The sequence below is a fragment of the Hyla sarda genome, chromosome 1 (genome assembly GCF_029499605.1).
Source record: "Hyla sarda isolate aHylSar1 chromosome 1, aHylSar1.hap1, whole genome shotgun sequence".
In the NCBI taxonomy this organism is placed as follows: domain Eukaryota; kingdom Metazoa; phylum Chordata; class Amphibia; order Anura; family Hylidae; genus Hyla; species Hyla sarda.
This window is the reverse complement of record NC_079189.1, coordinates 410902358-410916284: the sequence shown is the minus strand read 5'-3', so window position 1 is coordinate 410916284 and position 13927 is coordinate 410902358. Positions and strand designations below refer to the sequence as shown.

The 13927-nt window shown below is 47.1% G+C and overlaps 1 protein-coding gene and 1 non-coding gene across 9 annotated transcripts in view; both read right to left on the bottom strand.

The window, feature by feature from the left end:
• THOC5 (THO complex subunit 5) overlaps positions 1–11603 on the bottom strand; it is a 50368-nt gene extending 38765 nt beyond the window's left edge. For 6 of the 8 annotated variants that reach the window (XM_056528702.1, XM_056528705.1, XM_056528704.1 and 3 more), the window contains exons 1-3: positions 11141–11536; positions 9378–9521; positions 7760–7873 (exon numbers count right to left, since the gene is read on the bottom strand). In XM_056528702.1, coding sequence (XP_056384677.1) covers positions 7760–7873; positions 9378–9521; positions 11141–11218 — 336 coding nt within the window. In that variant the 5' untranslated portion in view covers positions 11219–11536. Of the gene's footprint in view, positions 1–7759; positions 7874–9377; positions 9522–11140 lie in introns of all 8 variants that reach the window. The other 2 variants (XM_056528700.1, XM_056528701.1) reach the window with 2 other exon arrangements.
• LOC130343174 (U2 spliceosomal RNA) lies at positions 6161–6348 on the bottom strand. Its single transcript, XR_008882556.1, has one exon. It is a non-coding gene; the product is annotated as a U2 spliceosomal RNA (small nuclear RNA).
• Positions 11604–13927: the final 2324 nt, after the last annotated feature.

Genomic DNA, 13927 nt, shown 5'->3' with positions numbered 1-13927 from the left:
CTACTGCAGGTAACATGCGAACCACAGTCACTGGAAGGCCGGTAATAACTGACCAGGGAGTCAGCCTTGGAAGAGGCAGAAAGTGCGTTCCCATGGATGTCGGGAGACCTGTCAGCATGCAGGGACACCCACCGACAACACCCACATGCTGAGGAGCACTAGGGCTGCAGCTGTGGATGCGGCAAGCACCACATCCTCCATGGGCGATTCAAAGAGCCCAACAAACAACAGTCAACCCCGACATATAGCAGGGTACCAGAGCTGCAAACGTGGATGCAGCAGATGTACCAACCTCTATGGATGGTGAAGAGGGTCTATCGTACCCCGGTCAACTGTCACTTACAGCGGAGTACCGGAATAGCAGCTGCGGCAGACGTCCCAACCTCTATGGATGGTGTAGAGGGTCCATTGTACATCGGTCAACTCTCACTCAGTGGAGTACCGGAATAGGAGCTGCGGCAGATGTCTCAACCTCTATGGATGGTGTAGAGGGTCCATTGAACATCGGTCAACTCTCAAAGTGGAGTACTGGAATAGCCGCTGCGGCAGATGTGTCAACTTCCATGGATCATGTAGAGCAGGGGTCCTCAAAACTACGGCCCGCGGGCCACATGCTTCCCACCGAGGACATTTATCCGGCCTGCCGGGTGTTTTTGCCGCCGCTGCCTAAGGACATCCCTGTGTCCCTAAAGATTTTTTTGGGGCACAGGGATGCCCCTGTTAACTCTCTGCAGCCCCGCGTTTACTTTAAAAACGCAAGGACCGCCGGGAGGTAGTGCACGCTGGGACGTCACTGACGTCCCGTGCGTGTGCCCATAGCAACGGAGCAGCTTGGTAAGTGTTACCAGCGGCATTTCAGGTTCGGTGCTCTACTGCTATGGCCAGACCGGAGGTCGGAGCACTGAAGTGGGGCAGTACACAGGCATACAGCCTCCAGCCATACACTGTATGGCTGGAGGCTGTATGTCCGTGTGGGAACATACTGCCAACTAAATGTGGGAGGAACTATACTGCCAACTAAATGTGGGAGGAACTATACTGCCAACTAAATGTGGGGGAACTATACTGCCAACTAAATGTGCGGGAACTACAACCTAATGTGGGGGGAACTATACTGCCAGCCTAATGTGGGTGGAACTATACTGCCAGCCTAATGTGGGGGGAACTATACTGCCAGCCTAATGTGGGGGGGAACTATACTGCCAGCCTAATGTGGGGGGAACTATATTGCCAGCTTAATGTGGGAAAACTATAACCTAATGTGGGGGGGATCTATACTGCCAACCTAATGTGGGGGGAACTATGCTGCCTACCTAATGTGGGGGGGGAACTATGCTGCATACTTAAAGGGGTAGTCCACTAATAAGATATATAAGTGTGCATAGCAATTTGTTCATGTTTTTTTTTTTTTTTTTTTTATAACTATAGTCCGGCCCTCCAACGGTCTGAGGGACAGTGAACTGGCCCCCTGTTTAAAAAGTTTGAGGACCCCTGATGTAGAGGGTCCATTGTGCATCGGTCAACTCCCACAGTGGAGTACCAGAATAGCTGCTGCATGTCCTCCATGGGCATTGGAGAGGGCCACGCCAAAGTGAACCACCCACAAAACTGCTGCAGAGAGCCCATAGCCCACACAGGGGCACCCCCTCGGTCAGCTCATAAAGGAGGCGTGGCACCGGCACAACAGCCATGAACGTGGCGGACTCTTTAAGGTTAACCCCTTCATGACCCAGCTCTTTTCTGGCTCACGTTTTTTTTCCTCCTTACCTTGTAAGACCCATAACTTTTTTATTTTTCAACGGACAAAGTTGTATTAGGGCTTATATTCCGCGTGGCGAGTTGTACTTTCCACTTTTCTTTTTTTATCATACAATGTATTACAAAGCCAGAAAAAAATTATATGTAGGGCAAAATTGAAAAAAATATGGAATTGCACAATTTTGTAGGGCAATAATTTTTTCGGAGTTGGAAACACGGTAAGTCTGACATGCCATCTTTATTCTATGGGTTAGTATGATTTCAATGATACCAAACGTAAATAATTTTAGTTTCATTTTATGGTTAAAAAAATAATAAATTTAACCTTGAAAAAATATATATATATTTCATTACCATGTTCTCACCCCTATAGCTTTATCTTTCCACCTACGGAGATGTTTTAGGGTTTGTTTTTTGTGTGCCATGAGTTGTACAGTGCCACTTTTGTGTAGTTTTGGCCTTTTGATCACCTTTTTACTACATTTTTTTGGGGCTGTAATGTAACCAAAAATCAGCAATGTTGGCATTTGGAATTTTTTTGCATTTACGCAGTTCACCGTGCAGGATCAGAAACATAATATTTAATAGTTTGGACAATTACGCATGCAGTGATACCAAATATGTGTTTTTTTTGATTGTACAGTGTTTTATAAAAAAAAAAAAAAAATGGGAAAGGGGGGGGGGTGATTTGTATGTTTAAGAGGGGAGGGATTTTTTTTTTTTTTATATTTTTAAAAACTTGTTTACTTTTTTTATACACACTTTTTCATCAGATGCAGGGATGTGGAAATCCTATAGCCCGACGCCCGGGACAAGTAGTTTTGGGCGCCGGGCAGGTGAATTGTTTATAGATTTAGCCCTGTATCGGGCAGGGACAGACCGACGTCCCCCTTATTTTTCTTTAATGTCGATGTGAGGTGCAGGAGCCGATGGAAGTCTCCACCTCACACCAGCTCTGAGTGTATGGAGGGGGCGGCGGCCTCCAGCTGACTGCAGAGCCCCCTTATCTCCCCTCCCGGAGGATGCAGCTCTACACAAGAAGACACAGCAGGGTGAGAGAGAGGATGTCGACAGCTCCGTGCACAGCTCCATCCCCCGCACACAGCTCCCCCTCCCCCTCCCCGGCTCTGTCTAGACAGGACCTAATCCACCACGGGGCGGTTGCTAGTTTGCACGGGAAAAACACAGAGCAGGGGGGAGGGGAGAGAGGAGAGGACGGAAATCTCACCTCACACCGGCCGGGACTACAGCTCTGATGTCCACTCATGGCGGCTCAGGTGAGGAGACCGAGAATACGGGCGGCGGCAGGAAGGGTGGTTGTATATGTATGGTGTGAGTGTATGTGTGATGTGTGTATGTAATGTATGATGGGGGAGGATGGTATATATCAGTGTTTCCCAACCAGGGTGCCTCCAGCTGTTGCAAAACTACAACTCCCAGCATGCCCTGGACATGCTGGGAGTTGTAGTTTTGCAACAGCTGGAGGCACCCTGGTTGGGAAACACTGGTGGATATGTATTGTGTGAGTGTATGTGTGTGATGTGTATGTAATGTATGATGTGTGTATGATGTCTAAGTGTGATGTGTATGTAATGTATAATGTGTGTATAATGTCTATGTGTGATGTGTATGTAATGTATGATGTGTGTATAATGTCTAAGTGTGATGTGTATGTATGTGATTTATGATGTGGGGGGGCAGCGGCAGGTGTATGTATGATGTGTGCATTTGTATGGTGTGAGTGTATGTGTGTATGTAATGTATGATGTGTGCATAATGTCTAAGTGTGATGTGTATGTATGTGATGTATGATGTGGGGGGGCAGCGGCAGGTGTATGTATGATGTGTGCATATGTATGGTGTATATGTAGGGTGTGAGTGTATGTGTGTATGTAATGTATGATGCGTGTATATGTAGGGTGTGAGTGGATGTGTGTATATGTATGGTGTATATGTATGGTGTGAATGTGTGTATGTAATGTATGATGTGTGTATATGTAGGGTGTGAGTATGTAATGTATGATGCGTGTATATGTAGGGTGTGAGTGGATGTGTGTATATGTATGGTGTATATGTATGGTGTGAATGTGTGTATGTAATGTATGATGTGTGTATATGTAGGGTGTGAGTATGTAATGTATGATGCGTGTATATGTAGGGTGTGAGTGGATGTGTGTATATGTATGGTGTATATGTATGGTGTGAATGTGTGTATGTAATGTATGATGTGTGTATATGTAGGGTGTGAGTGTATGTGTGTATGTAATGTATGATGTGTGTATATGTAGGGTATATATGTATGGTGTGAGTGTATGTGTGTATGTAATGTATGATGTGTGTATATGTAGGGTGTGAGTGTATGTGTGTATGTAATGTATGGTGTATATGTAGGGTGTGAGTGTATGTGTGCATGTAATGTATGGTGTATATGTAGGGTGTGAGTGTATGTGTGTATGTAATGTATGGTGTATATGTAGGGTGAGAGTGTATGTGTGTATGTAATGTATGGTGTGAGTGTATGTGTGTATGTAATGTATGATGTGGGGGGGGCAGTGGCGGGTGTGTGTGTGTGTATGATATGGGGGCAGTGGCTGGTGTATGTATGATATGTGTATGCATGAATGTTTTGTATAGGAGCAGACGGGCATTAGGGCAGTTGTACCATCTAATTTTATTTATTTTTAGTGGCACCCGCAGTAAATTGCACCCTCAGAATCCCACCCCCTTCATACTCACCCGCCAACCAAGAGCCCCACGGATGCACACAAACCCGCCCGAACCAAAACTACAACTCCCAGCATGTTGGACCATAACCTAAACTGTAGAACTATAAAGTGTAACATGCTGGGAGTTGTAGTTTGGGTTCGGGTCAGCTGCAGAGCTATAGGCTGCATCAGGGCATGCTGGGTGTTGTAGTTACTAACTGCAATTCCCAGTAATCCTTGACACATCCTATGGCTCTGCAGCTGACACAAACCAAAACTACAACTCCCAGCATGTTACACAATAACCTTAACTGTACTACTATACAGTGCAACATGCTGCAACACCCACACAACCATAGACTGTATCAGGGCATGCTGGGTGTTTTAGTTATCTAGTAACTAAATGCAACTTCCAGCATTTTCTGACACAAAATGCACCATATAAACTGGAGAAGCAGAACACCCCCCAGTAACACATAAGTCCCTATTGAGACTGAAAAAAAAGTGATTAAAATATTTTAAAAAGTGCGTATATATGTGAATAAGCCCCTTTCCTAAGAAAAGTTTCCAATTTTCTTTAAATAAAAATAATGTACAAAAATAAACATAGGTGGTATCGCTGCATGTGGAAATGTCCAGACTATTAAATTATAATGTTAATTAAACCATACGGTGAACGGTGTAAATGTAAAAGAATAGTCCAGAATTGCTCATTTTTGGTCACTTCATATGAGCAATTTTTTATAAGGTGATCAAAAAGTAACATATAGACTTATCTGGGCTTGTCTGGGGTGTAAGAGGAGCTACAGCTCTCCCCCCGCTAATATCCTGACATGCTGCGATCACCTATTAAACCATTAGATCACCGCTGTCAGCAGTGTCTAAAGTAATCTTATATCCAACCCTGGTGGTCTAGTGGGGGGGATCAGACTATTTTGGTTGAAATTATTTTATCTACCAGGACAAGTGGATTTTCTTGAGGGACAAGTAGATTGTGTTCCGCTTTAGTCCCTTGGACAAGTAGTTTTTTTTTATATTTCCACACCCCTGAGATGGCTTTCATAGATCAATGTAATGCTATTGCATTACATTGATCCATGAAGTCTGTGCTCGATTGTTAAGGGCTGCCACAGAGCAAGGGAAGACGACAAGGACAAGGTAAGGTCTCAGGCTTCCCTAGCAACCCATAGCTATGGGACCACTAGACACCAGGGAATAGCGGCGTTTAATGTTTAAATGCCATGATCTGTATAGATCACAGTATTTAAACAGTTAAATGACTGACATCAGAGCGATCTCCGATGTCCGTTATTACCAGCAGATTTCAGCTGCTGATAGCAGCAGACATCTCCCAGTCATAACACGGACCCGACCCGCAGACCCCCGTCATATGTCTGCCCACTCGACCCATGATGTACATGTATGTCATGGGTCGCAAAGGGGTTAATGTTACTGCCCAAGAGAGGGCAAGGGCAGCGTGGCAAATGCCGCTGATTACTGTCCCCACTGAATCTCTGGCAAACTGCAAAACACAGCGAAAATGGCCAACAGGAGCAAGGGAAAACAGCAAAAATCCTGAACAAGGTTACTCAGGGACCTAGGACTGACTTTAAGTCCGCAGCTCATGTGCACACAATGGGACAATGTCCAAGGGCATGTGGCACAATACTCTGAGAAAAAACCAAGCATTCCAACCTGTGGGATGCGCTGAAACTGCAGAAACTGCCCTATCAGCAATGCGCATAAGGTGACGTAAGCAGGCTTAGGAATTGGCACTGTCCTCCAAAACCCATCTAATATAAGGTCCCCGGATATAGGACGTATCAGATGAGAAACTAAGAACAGATGCTACACTTGTTCCTACTCAAAAAGCCTGAGAAGAGAGCTTAGGAGAGCACTCCAGTAAAAAAAACACCTGCAGACTGCCCTACATATGGGGAAACACTGAGAAAGCCACAGAATACAGTAAGGCTGCATTACCAACTTTTGGCCACTAAAGGGGGGCCAAGCACAAGAATGGAAACAGAAGAGCTGTGTATGAAACAGCCACCAGAGGGTACAGAGAGCCCAGGAAAATTTAAGTCAATTTTTTTTTTACTTTCACTTTGCAGAGCAGCTCGCTGGCGCGGAACACCACCCCAGGAGATGGCAGAAACGGCCTAACAAAGTAAGGAAGAGGCTAAGCAGAGTTGGTAAAAAGACAGACTGGGCCAGGGTTATATGAAGAGGCCGGTCCCTCTGTCACCCGATCATGTGGCTGATTCAAGGATCGGCCCAGGGGACTGGTAAGTTTGACGCGGCCGGCTCCTTCCCCCACTGGGGAATCGTCCTGCCGCGTGAGACCCCTGCCCCCGAAAGCCTAACACCGGGGCAGCAGTAGTGGGTCTCTGGTCAGAAGGTACAAGAATTTGGCCCAGACTCTGCGCCTGGCCGCAACATCTGCGGCAAGAGGGCTGGTTGCACACACCCCCGGGGAAGTAGTCGGCCGCTTGGGATCGGAGACCCGCTGCCTCAGAAGAATGACTCGGGGGCAGCAAAGGGACTAAAACTTGGCCAGGTCACTGGGCCTGGCTGAGGGGGATGCGGTGGTTCAGCCCACCGTGTTGTCCCCTCCAGCATGGAGCCGGAGGCCTTGATGGGTCCTGCCCAGCACAGCCACGTGTAATGGCGGCTGAGGAGCTGGGCACTACAGAACAAGGGGGACCCCTGATGAACATCAGGAAGAGGGAGGAGTGTGTGTGGGGGGGGGGGGGGGGGGGGAGATATAGAACACACTCACCCACGGCTCCATCTTCTCATAATCACCCTGAAGTCTTCAGTCAGCTAAAGGCCGTGCTGCATCGCACCAAGCTGCCGTAGCAAGGCGGCCAGGGGAAAGTGGGGGACCCAGACCCAGGGTACTACCACCATGCACTGACTGTTGACGAGAAAGCGTTGACGGCCCATACTCTATGCACCATGCCCCTTTGTCGCACATGGGCGATCAGGTAGCGCCATGCTCCTGTCGCCCAACCTAGAAAAATAACAAAAAGGAAAAAAAATGCCAACTAGACATTCCTAGCTAGAAAATAATAAAAGATAAAAGACCAGGTCTGGAGAGAGCTCCAGACCTGTGTCTGCCTCCTCCTGACACTAAGCTAAAACTGATTAGCTCAGTGCCTGTAGGTGGGTATACCCTGCTGGGAGGAGCAGACTTTTTTTTGCCTAGTGTCAGCCTCCTAGTGGACTGCAGCATAATACATGGTGTCCTGTGTTTCCCAATGAGGCGACTGAGAAAACATGTAAGCAGCGAGTACCTCATGAGTTTGATCTCTAGCCTTCTTTAATCGGATGTGAGCCAAGCGGTTCAGTTTTTTCAGGGTCATGAAATGTACACAGCTCTGGATACGTCTTTCCTCAATCTCTGCAGACTGACAAAGGAGACAGTAAAAAGGAGAATGAATTGACAATAAATAAAAATTGTAAATAGATACCTATTTTAAGGCGATTGGTAATTATGTTTTCATCTCAATTTTTATGAATAAGAATGGTCTCAAAGTGATAAATATTCACTTAAAGGGGTACTCCGGTGAAAACCTTTTTTCTTTTAAATCAACTGGTGGCAGAAAGTTAAACATATTTGTAAATTACTTCTATTAAAAAATCTTAAACCTTCTGTACTTATTAGCTGCTGAATACTACAGAGGAAATTCTTTTCTTTTTGGAATGCTCTCTGATGACATCACGAGCAGAGTTCTCTCTGCTGACGTTATTATAATAATAATAATAACGCTTTATTTATTGTTGTCCTTAGTGGGATTTGAACCCAAGTCCCCAGCACTGCAAGGCAGCAGTGCTAACCACTGAGCCACCATGCTGTCCTTAGCAAACATCTGCTATGCATTTTTATTAAATATTTAAATAATTATTTTAATAATAATAATTATTTTAATTATGGTCAGCAACAGTCGGATAGGCGTAGCTATGCCCTGCGGCCGCCACTCCTATGCCGTGTGAGCGCCAGTACCACTGTGTGGTTGAGACACATGTTCTAGCGCATAGGCCCCTTATCTTTATGAGCGGGTGGCGAACACTCAACTTTATAAGAACTAGTGGCCGTTCTCGTTTCTTCATATAGTGCTGCGGACGGCAAGTTTTCATAGAATGCGCTCGCCCTCGATGGCCCCAGTGTACGGTGTAATGCTCTGCCTCTAGCATTATGCCGCACACTGGGGCCAAGGGGAGCGAGCGCTTACTATGAAAACTTGCCACACGCAGTTTATCGCTGGCACTATATAAAAGACAGGAGACCAGGCACTGTCGGGTGAATTTGCTGTCAAGCAAGCGCTCGCTCTCGAAGGCCCCCAGTGCACGGTGATAAGAGACAGAGTGAGCTCACTCTCTGCCTCTAGCATTACGCTGCGCTTGGTATAAAGACAGGAGAACGAGCACAGTTTTTCCTTATTAAAATAATAGGGGCCTATGCGCTGGGACCTGTGTGTCAACCACACAGCAGTCCCAGTGCTGACAAACAGGGCATAGCCACCCCTATCCAACAGTTGCTGACCGTAATAAAAAGCATTTTTTAAGCCTGTTCAAAGCTGCTAGAAAGCAGCAAAAGCCTGAGTTGTAACTGTTAACCACTTTGTCAACCTGGGATTAGTTTATAGGGGTAAAAATTCACGACAGCTGCACTTTAAGCCATCAATACAGGTGTTAGCAAAGCCTGAGGCTAACAATAGGTTTTTATTTTTATTAATGGCCCACAGTGACCGGTGACACCCTGCACCCCCAGCAATCAGCTGTTTGCCAGAGCCATAGTGACTCCATACATTGTGTTGTGGCCGTATTGGGTTACTGCAGCTCATCTTCCATTCATTTCCTGGAGATAAACCTTCCAGAAACAAATCCCTCTAAGAACCAGACAATACTTACCACCTCTTTGCCTCCCTTGCTTTTAAGATCCTGAATTTCAGCCATGAGTCTCTGCAGATCATCACAGGTATCCTTGTACAGCTGATAGTCCTTCTTAGGGTCTCGTAAATCTACCTCTGATTCCTCACTGTAATATCTTCCCTCCTATATATAAAAAAAATGACAATCATGGGTTTTACAAACCAAAGCATTTTCTGATCCTGCATTGATGATCAGCAGGAAATAGCAGCAAGGCGGACTTTAACAAACAGCTGAAGGATTGAACTACACAATGCGTGTAGTATGTAGCTTAGGAGACAGACCGGGATGCAAATGTGTTGTAGATATGACACAATATATTTTTTTTTTTAATAAAGCACGTTCTGCTGTACTGAAGGACTAAAGAATGGTTGTAAAAGTGCACATAGCTTTAAAACGTGCATTGCCATCTAGACATATAATTCAAACAGATGTGAGCCCCACACTTTCCTGAAGAGCAAGGGACCCGCCGTTCTGTCCAGCTCTGTGGTCGGCAGTAACCAGGATGTTGAAATCAACCAGGCATTTTTTTACTGTTTAAAGCATTTGTGTCATTAAAAACAACTTTTGACATGCTGCCCAGACCTGTCAAAAGTTGAGATTGCAGCGGACCTCACTCCTGAGATCCACTGCGATCGCAAGTTACAGGAAGGTGACTGTCAATCAAATCAGAACTTTTCTCTGCATAAGTCTATGTAGTGAAAAGGTTGGATCTGCCAGCTGGCCAGGGAGTCTATTACCTTATTGAACAATATTCACTCACCCAATACTAATTATCAATACTTATTTTTTCAGAGTCCTAGTGACTCACCAATATGGCGATCAATAGGACCAAATACAGAGACATCGCTGGATCGGGAATTTAATACAAATCCACACGCATAGACATTCTGCGCAGCATTAGCCTAACACATGCACCACTACAATAGCGGTCACTAACCGTCAGCACAGTGTGATCCCCGCTCATTGGCACTTTAGGCCCCGGGTCTATTAGTTTGCTCAGTCTTCAGTGCGCACAGACAGAGAGGCATACTCGCAAGCACTATTTGGTAAGACTCCCATTCCAGAGTATATTTGAGTTTAACATCAGCGCCAGACAAACCAGTTAGGTTGCCCCGGAGGCTGATGCCTAACTGTCATAAGCTATCAAACTGTCAATCAACAGATTCGGAATTGCAAATCATTATGGTAGCTTTGTATCGGCCGGTGTTTTCTGGTGACACCGGTTGATTTATATGTCAATCAAAAGGCTTGGAATGTGAATGGGTGTTAGATGGAAGTGAGATCTGATTGAGTGGTATGGGAGGTTATAAAACCCCTTGTCAGGCCGTTCTGCACATCTTTTGCCCTTGATAAAGCCACTGTCACTGGGAGGGGGGGAATTTTGTGATCACTTTTGTGATGTGTGTGAATGGAATATATGCTGCACACTTTCCCTGCTTATGTCGCACGATCGCAGCGGGTCTCCTTTAGGGATGTCCAGATACTGGACATTTGCACTGTATTACTGTACTACTTACAAAAGACGGGGGCGCGCTACTAAAATCTACGGCGTGAGTTACCACAACCTATAGGAGGCTGCGAGATGGCAGGGTTTCAGGGCATCCCTAGTGTGAGGGGTGAGACCTGTTCCGACTCAACTTTTGACATATCTGGGCAACAGCCGTCCTGGCATGCTGGAGGCACCCTGGTGGGGAAACAATGTGCTAACAGTTAAAGGGGTGTTCCTTAAAGAGGTTGTTTACCTGTTCATCATGGCGGCTTCGCTTCCCTTCTTCACTTCGAATGACTTTGGGCTTCCTCTTCTTGGCATCTGTTGCCATTCTTTAGGGTGCTGAAAATTCTACCAAACTAGAAAAAGGGAACCCACAAATGTCTGTTTACACAGAAATATCTGCGTGTCAGTGCCTCACTGCTCAGTACTAGTCTCGGTGCTAAAAAGTTGATGCTGGGAGTTGTTGTTCTACACCACTTGCTACCTAGATTGTTTTCACACAAATGTTTATGCACACCACTGTCTGGGCACACGACTACAAGGTTTCGCAGTGAGGCCGGTGTTCTAGCATCCTATGGAATATACAAAAAGGCCGAAGGACTTACATCTCTACTCAGTCCTCACTGTACTCAATGGAAGCAGCTGCGCTCACCTACTTCCGGTTACATAAACGTCGTGCGCCGCCAGGAAGGCGCGACCTCTGACCCCCGTCATAGAGCTGTCTGTAGCACTGAAAGTCTTTGTAAGAGACGTAGGAATGCGAAGAGCTCCCCCTGTACGCGGCGGTGCTGAACAGCAGGGGTGACAGTAAGAAGCGAGGAGTGCTGTACCGTGACAGTGTACACAAGAGCCGCGCTATGTACAGTACAGGTGCTTCTGGTGGGATATCCCTTAATAAAGACGTAGATATTTTCCTGAACTTCCTACTCATCATCTTTATAAGTAACGCTGTATCGATATATGTGGGAGTGTAGTTTTGCACCAACTGGAGACTACTGGCCTGTATGATGGGAGTCTGACATACCATATCCATGAGGAATACCGCTCCCATTGATTTTAGTGGGCTTTGAGGTGCTCAGTTTCTATATTTTGGCGGAATATTGAACAAGGTTCACACGGCCGTTTACTTCCGTCCGCTTTTCTCCCATCACTGCCTCCTAAAAGGACCTTACTACTAACGGATGACATTCTGTCGCATCCTTTTGCATCAGTTTTTCATCCGTTAGTATGAAAAATCAGCCACCTACAGACTCACGTAGCCAGGACTATTATTACTCTCATCATGGAACAGACTTGTTTCCATGATGGGAGTAGTTGTTCCCTGGCTGCGGGAGTCTGCAGGCGACTGGGGAGGCTACATTAGTGCTTGTACTACTACCCCCCATCATTGATAGCATTTATAATATGCCCCCCGCAGCGCATTGATAAAGATATGAACCCCACCGGCGCATTAATAAAAATATGACCCCTGCTGGCGCATTTATAGATATATAGCCTTTGCAGCTTATGTATAATATGTCCCCCCGCAGCGCATTTGCTATAATATGCCACCGCAGCGCTTATATGTAAAAAGTATATCTAGCAGCAGCGCATCGGGCCAGCCTGATGCTGCTGATAGATAGACTTTTCATACATAGCGCTGCAGTGGAATATCTATATAGAAGCGCTGGGGGTGCGAAGGGGTCAGACATATAGCGTTATCTGACCCCCCAGCGCTTCTATATACATATGCCACCGCAGCGCTATATGTCTGACCCCCTCGCACCCCCAGTGCTTCTATATACATATGCCACCGCAGCGCTATATGTGAAAAGTACTGTAATAGCATCATCGGGCCGGCCGGCTGCTGGCCCGATGCGCTGCTGCTAGATATACTTTTTACATATAGTGCTGCGGTGGCATATGTATATAGAAGCGCTGGGGGGTGTCAGATAACGCTATATGTCTGACCCCCTCGCACCCCCAGCGCTTCTATATACATATGCCACCGCAGCGCTATATGTGAAAAGTACTGTAATAGCATCATCGAGCCGGACGGCTGCTGGCCCGATGCGCTGCTGCTAGATATACTTTTTACATATAGCGCTGCGGTGGCATATTGTCACGATGCCGGCTGGCAGGAGGTGGATCCTCTGTGCCAGAGAGGGATGGCGAGGACCGTGCTAGTGGACCGGTTCTAAGACACTACTGGTTTTCACCAGAGCCCGCCGCAAGCGGGATGGTCTTGCTGCGGCGGTAGTGACCAGGTCGTATCCACTAGCAACGGCTCACCTCTCTGGCTGCTGAAGATAGGCGCGGTACAAGGGAGTAGGCAGAAGCAAGGTCGGACGTAGCAGAAGGTCGGGGCAGGCAGCAAGGATCGTAGTCAGGGGCAACGGCAGGAGGTCTGGAACACAGGCTAGGAACACACAAGGAACGCTTTCACTGGCACGATGGCAACAAGATCCGGCAAGGAAGTGCAGGGGAAGTGAGGTGATATAGGGAAGTGCACAGGTGAAGACACTAATTGGAATCACTGCACCAATCAGCGGCGCAGTGGCCCTTTAAATCGCAAAGACCCGGCGCGCGCGCGCCCTAGGGAGCGGGGCCGCGCGCGCCGGGACAGGACCGAGGGAGAGCGAGTCAGGTACGGGAGCCGGGGTGCGCATCGCGAGCGGGCGCTACCCGCATCGCGAATCGCATCCCGGCTGGGAGCGGAATCGCAGCGCCCCGGGTCAGTGGATCTGACCGGAGCGCTGCAGCGGGGAGAGTGTAGCGAGCGCTCCGGGGAGGAGCGGGGACCCGGAGCGCTCGGCGTAACAGTACCCCCCCCTTGGGTCTCCCCCTCTTCTTAGAGCCTGAGAACCTGAGGAGCAGACTTTTGTCTAGGATGTTGTCCTCAGGTTCCCAGGATCTCTCTTCAGGACCACAACCTTCCCAGTCCACTAAAAAAAAAGTTTTCCCTCTGACCTTTTTAGAAGCTAAGATTTCTTTGACAGAGAAGATGTCCGAGGAGCCGGAAACAGGAGTGGGAGGAACAGATTTGGGAGAAAAACGG